The sequence below is a fragment of the Myxocyprinus asiaticus genome, chromosome 19 (assembly GCF_019703515.2).
Source record: "Myxocyprinus asiaticus isolate MX2 ecotype Aquarium Trade chromosome 19, UBuf_Myxa_2, whole genome shotgun sequence".
NCBI lineage: Eukaryota > Metazoa > Chordata > Actinopteri > Cypriniformes > Catostomidae > Myxocyprinus > Myxocyprinus asiaticus.
Genome location: NC_059362.1, coordinates 43,868,916 through 43,875,052, shown reverse-complemented (window position 1 = coordinate 43,875,052; position 6,137 = coordinate 43,868,916). Strand labels below are relative to the sequence as shown.

At 38.7% G+C, this 6,137-nt stretch overlaps 1 protein-coding gene across 2 annotated transcripts in view; it reads left to right on the top strand.

Moving 5' to 3' along the window:
- The first annotated feature begins 1,299 nt into the window (after nucleotides 1-1,299).
- The window catches only part of LOC127409608 (importin-13-like), a 75,123-nt gene continuing 70,285 nt past the window's right edge, over nucleotides 1,300-6,137 (top strand). For both annotated transcript variants that reach the window (XR_007892020.1, XM_051644288.1), the window contains exon 1: nucleotides 1,300-1,677. Coding sequence is in view for 1 of the 2 variants with exons in the window: in XM_051644288.1 (XP_051500248.1) it covers nucleotides 1,630-1,677 (48 nt within the window). In the remaining variant the exon portion in view is untranslated. The remainder of the gene's footprint in view (nucleotides 1,678-6,137) is intronic.

Below are 6,137 nucleotides of genomic sequence, written 5' to 3'. Positions count from 1 at the left end.
CAACAAAATACATTTCTGAGGTTGTTGTCCTCAAAATTAACTCATATGTATTCCTCTATACTTGTCTTAGATGACTAAATATGAAATTAAAAGGAGACATACAAATGTAAGAAGTGCATATATGTATAATTGTTATTATATTAATCATTATCACTACTTCTGTATTTTTCTTCAAAATATAGTTTAGTGATTTCTAATGCAAGAGATAATCTTTTAAGTTTGACATGCATGTGTAGGCCTACTTTTTGCCTATTCAAGACATCAGTGTTTATTTTTTACTACATTATTCATGAACTAAAACAGATAGGCCTACTTCAAGTAGAACTAACAAAACAGGAAATAACCATCTGCAACCGTTATATAAATTAAATGCACGAGTGGTGATGGCTCACGTGACACAAAAACGTAATTACTGCTGCCACAATATGCTTTCCTAAGGTTTTTTTCGAAATGAGCCCATGTGCACGTCACTTTAGCCTTCTTGGATAAATAACGCACTTGTTTTAATTTAACAAAATATGAAACCAACAAGGGGAAATGCATAAAGTAAAGAGTGCATTTTTAAATATACAGACTATGATGTATTAAAATGTATCATATGAAGCAAGAGCTCCACCTAGTGTACACTAAAGTCAGAGTCCACACGGATGTCTTGGCGTGATTGTCAACGTATACAATTTTATCTTGCCAATGCTTATGCAGTAGCTACTTATATTACCGAAAGAGACAATAGGCTGTAAAAAATAAATAAGGTAAAGTATATAGATAAATAAGAAAATGGATGGAAAGATTTAAGAAGGGTATAATGTAAAAACACGAATAAACAAAATAGCAGAAATCCATACAATACTACAATATACCACAAAGTGTCGCTGTGGCACCTCATGTAAACACGGCTGTTTTAAAACTGCATTTCCCAGAATGCAATGTAGAGAGCCCCTCATAGGCCTATTAAAATATCGCCTGCATTTATATGAACGTAATCACACAGTTATGTTATCCTTTGATTTTCGAAAGCAGCTCACTATTACGCATTGCATCTTTAAAAAATAAAATAAATCACCTCTCTTAACCAACACTTTATAGAACAGGCAACCAACTGATTTAATACAAAGAAATCCAACACACCAGAAAAAACCTATAATTCATAGCACATTAGCATTTTGAAAATCTACACATTACAATGTAAAATGACAATACATTTGTTTTTTAGGGAATTTGTGCTTTTTATTAAGGCAATGGGTTGGACACTCGCCGAGTGTGTCGAACAGTCGATTTCTCGCTTCAGTCCGTCAAACCGACACGAGCGGTAGTGGGTGAGCACACGAACTCCGAAACACCGGGACAGGACTGGACAGATTCCAGTGGACTCATATATGTGACATATGTTTACGTGGATCGACCATCAGTGATATTAAATACAGTTTTTAACATGTGTGTAATATGAGAATGAAAGACATGAGCTCGCGCGCACCGGCCTGATCGCGCGCCGGGACGAACCGAACCGAAGTCACCGCACCGCGATTTATCAGCTTTTATTTTTATATTAATTTAAAGTTTTATAGGAGAGGAGGTGATACATTGAGTTCAAGAGAGAGAGGGGAGTTGTGTTACATATCAATAACAGAGATGGATCCGGACACAGCAGCAGACTTCACCGTGGAAAACGTGGAGAAGGTAAAATATATTCATATTTATTTATTTATTACTCATTGATTAAATGTACTATTTTGTGTCCATTTGCTCTTAGAGAACGTTTAGAATATTACAGATGAGAACTGAGTTTAGATGCATGTGTTTGAGCTTGATACTGCTGGCCAATACAAATAATACTTGTTTATTGTATTGTCATTGTTGTTATTTTGAATGTTGAATATTGTTGTTCCTGTAGGTGAATGTCCCGAAAACGTGTCAAAGTCATATTTGACTCCCTAGAAATTATATTTTAATTGTATAACCACAATGATGCTAATTTTTTATAAACTTTAAAACTTTTTGCACATTTTGACATTATATATCTTTATGACAAATGAGTAAATAATCATTTGTATTATAATATTATAATGCAGTACAGTTTTATTTCGTCATTTCAATTTTTGGGTGAAACTTGACACGCATGTTCTTAACAGGTGTCATGGTTCACCCATGTCGTTTCTGTTATTTGGCAACATTAGTGTAAAATTGGAAATGGTTTCTCTACCATTTGACTCTTGTGATATTTTGGGAGGTGATTTGTTGCAGCTGCTCACTTATGGTCAGGTTACAAAGACGAGACTCATGATCATCATTAGATTAGAGAAAGAGGAAGATATTGATCCCTCTGTGAGGAAGAGGATAGAATGAGAAGAGAGGACAGTGGCGTCTCATTCGTCTGACCTCTGCCTGATGGAGGGTTTCTCATCTCTGTCCTGGACAGCTGCTGTCAGGCCAAAAACAGACTTGTTTCTTTACAATTATTCTGGGTTTTGATCTCATTCAAAGCAAATATAATGTCATTATATTTCTCTCGGGTTGTGTACAATAATGCTCTCATAATGGAAGTCTATGAGACAAGGCATGGCAATAGAATCAAAAGAATGTTCCAGGTTCAATGCAGTACAATTAATCTCACTTCTTGGCACTGGTGGCATAATGTTGATTACCACTGAAAATATTTTCAACTCATCCCTGGTTTATTTAAAACAATCAAAAATCTGGGTTACACTGAGGCACTTACAATGGAAGTAAACCTTAAAATACACACTGTTTCAGGGGGCCTGGGTGGAGTATTGACACTGACTACCACCCCTGGAGTCATGAGTTCGAATCCAGGGCGTGCTGAGTGACTCCAGCCAGGTCTCCTAAGCAACCAAATTGGCCCGGTTGCTAGGGAGGGTAGAGTCACATGGGGTAACCTCCTAGTGGTCGCGATTAGTGGTTCTCGCTCTCAGTGGGGTGCGTGATAAGTTGTGCGTGGATCGCGGAGAGTAGCATGAGTCTCCACATGCTGCGAGTCTCCACGGTGTCGTACACAGCGAACCATGTGATAAGATGCATGGATTGACGGTCTCAGACGCGGAGGCAACTGAGACTTGTCCTCCACCACCCGGATTGAGGTGAGTAACCGCGCCACCACGAGGACCTACTAAGCAGTGGGAATTGGGCATTCCAAATTGGGAGAAAAGGGGATAAAAAGAAAAAAAAATACACACTGTTTCAAAAGTATAGCGACAAGACGTAAACATTATACATGTCGACATGATTTTAGTGTGACTGATCTCTGTTCTACACAATTTAAGTGGGATAAAATCGCTTATAGGGTTTACTGGTGTTGTTGTCGTGGCAATGAAGTTGTATTATTGGATATAACTTTATACGGATAAGGTTATTTAGCAATTTTATCACACTAAAATCTTGTTTCCATCTTGTGGCATTACATTTGAAACAATGCATATTTTAACATTTATGGACTGGCCCCATTTGCAATCAGATATAACTTTACACAGATAAGGTTAGTAAGTGATTTTATCACATTAAAATCATGTTAACATGTATAATGTTTACGTCTTGTGGCTACACATTTTTTTTCTCCCAATTTGGAATGGTCACGTAGTGATTCGCCTCAGTCCGGGTGGTGGAGGACGAATCCCAGTTGCCTCCGCGTCTGAGATCGTCAATCCGCGCATCTTATCACGTGGCTTGTTGAGCGCGGTGCCACGGAGACATAGTGCGTGTGGAGGCTTCACGCCATCCACCGCGGCAACCACGCTCAACTCACCACGTGCCCCACCGAGAACGAACCACATTATAGCGATCACGAGGAGGTTACCCCATGTGACTCTACCCTCCCTAGCAATCGGGCCAATTTGGTTGCTTAGGAGACCTGGCTGGAGTCACTCAGCACACCCTGGGATTCAAACTAGTGAACTCCAGGGGTGGTAGCCAGCATCTTTTCCACTGAGCTACCCAGGCCCGCTGTGGCTATACGTTTTAAACGGTGTGTATTTTAATGTTTATGGACTGGCCCCATTCACTTCCATTGTAAGTGCCTCACTGTAACCAGGTGAAAATGCACAGTGGTTTTTAATGTTTTTTTTAATTTTATCCCCTTTTCTCCCAATTTGGAATGCCCAATTCCCACTACTTAATAGGTCCTCGTGGTGACGCAGTTACTCACCTCAATCCGGGTGGCGGAGGACAATTCTCAGTTGCCTCCACTTCTGAGTCAATTCACACATCTTATCACGGGGCTCGCTGTGCATGACACCGCGGAGACTCACAGCACAGGAGGCTCATGCTAATCTTCACAATCCACGCACAATTTACCATGCGCCCCACTGAGAGTGAGAACCACTAATCGCGACCACTAATTTGGTTGCTTAGGAGACCTGGCTGGAGTCACTCAGCACACCCTGGATTCGAACTCGCGACTCCAGGGGTGGTAGTCAGCGTCAATACTCGCTAAGCTACCCAGGCCCCAGTGTTTTTAATGTATAGCCAGGAGACATAAACATTATACATAGTAACATAAGACTGGTGTGATAAAATAGCTTGCTAATCTTTAAACCTTCCGAGGTCTTGCCCCATAGATGTCAATTGTAAATGCATGACTTTAAACAAATTAAGAGAAGAGTCTAGGTTATTTTCTGCGGTAATTTACATCAGGTCCCCACGGATGCTGTCGATAGAGCTTAACTCATGACTTTAACTTCTCAAGAATGTGTTTTTAATTGACAGATCTGTAATAAAACAGGGTAATTTCTGAATATAAGAGGTTAAAATTAACTGTAATCTGAGCTTGTAACAGAACTGTTAATGCAGATGAAAGTAACGATAGATTAGTCGTGTCGTTTTTTGTTTGCAGATCGTGTTGTTCTCTGGACAGACTTTTCAATTGGCAATACAGAGAGAGAGAGACATGAAACTAATATTTTTCCATCTCTGCATTTCATATTTCCTCCTCTCTCTCTCTATCTCTCTCTCTTCTGATGGAGTTAAGTGCTATCATGTCTCGTTTTCCTTTGTGAATGACTCTGCTGGATGCACTCTCTTGCATTTCCGGAGGCTAGTTGTCTCTGTAATGATGCTAAAATGCAGCTGCTCTGTTTAACTGTTTAAAATGACATGAAACCTGACTGAAGCAGGTGTTATCTGTGACCTGTGGAATGAAAGATCGATGGATGGATTTGGCCTGACACTAGGAATGAATTGTAATCAAAGGTGGCTGATGAAAGTCATGATTGCATGAGTTGCATAGATGATGGTTTGCCATGCAGGCTGGTGTTGATATGAGGAATAGAGGAATGATGGAGTGGTTGCCAGGGTTTGTCTGGGCTCGATACAGGTGACTGAACCAATGTCTGTTGCTACGTTTACATGCAGTTTAAAAATCTGTTAATAATTTGACTGATAGCTCAGTCAGAATGGAAAAACCTTAATGTAAACAACTCAGTAAAAAAAAAAAAAAATCAGATTGAGCTAGATTGAGTTCTCCTTTTCTTAAAAAAACAAAAAACAAAAGCTAAAATCTGTGTTACAGTAAGACACTTACAATAGAAAAAGTGAATGGGGCAAATCAGTAAATGTTAAAATACTCATTATTTCAAAAGTTTAGCCACGAACATTATGTGTGTTAATGATTTTAGTGTAATTAAATCACTTACTAACCTTTTCTGTGTAAAGTTATATCCAATTTTACAACTTCCTTGCCATGATGCCATTGTGCCGTAAACCTTAATACTCAAAAACGACCTTAAAATTACTATATAAACAACTTTACAGCTCAAATAATTAGGGGTGTAATGATTCACTCATCTCATGATTCAGTTCGATTCATGATACTGAACTCGTGGTTCGGTTTAAGATTCTTTAAACCTGATTCAGGAAAAGTTAAGATTGAAAGTTTTTTTTTTTAATTATTATTAAAAAGTGCTAAATGATCCAACAGAGATGTACTGGGACTAAATATCAGCCCAGAACATGGCAATGGTGACAGCAAATGAAAATATTAGCTAATAATTCTGATAACTGAAAATACGGAATTACAGTGCTTTCAGAAAGTATTCAGACTCCTTCATTTTTTTTCACAACAATCTACACTCCATACCCCCTAATGACAAAGCAAAAACCAGTTTTTTGATAACTTTGCAAATGTATTA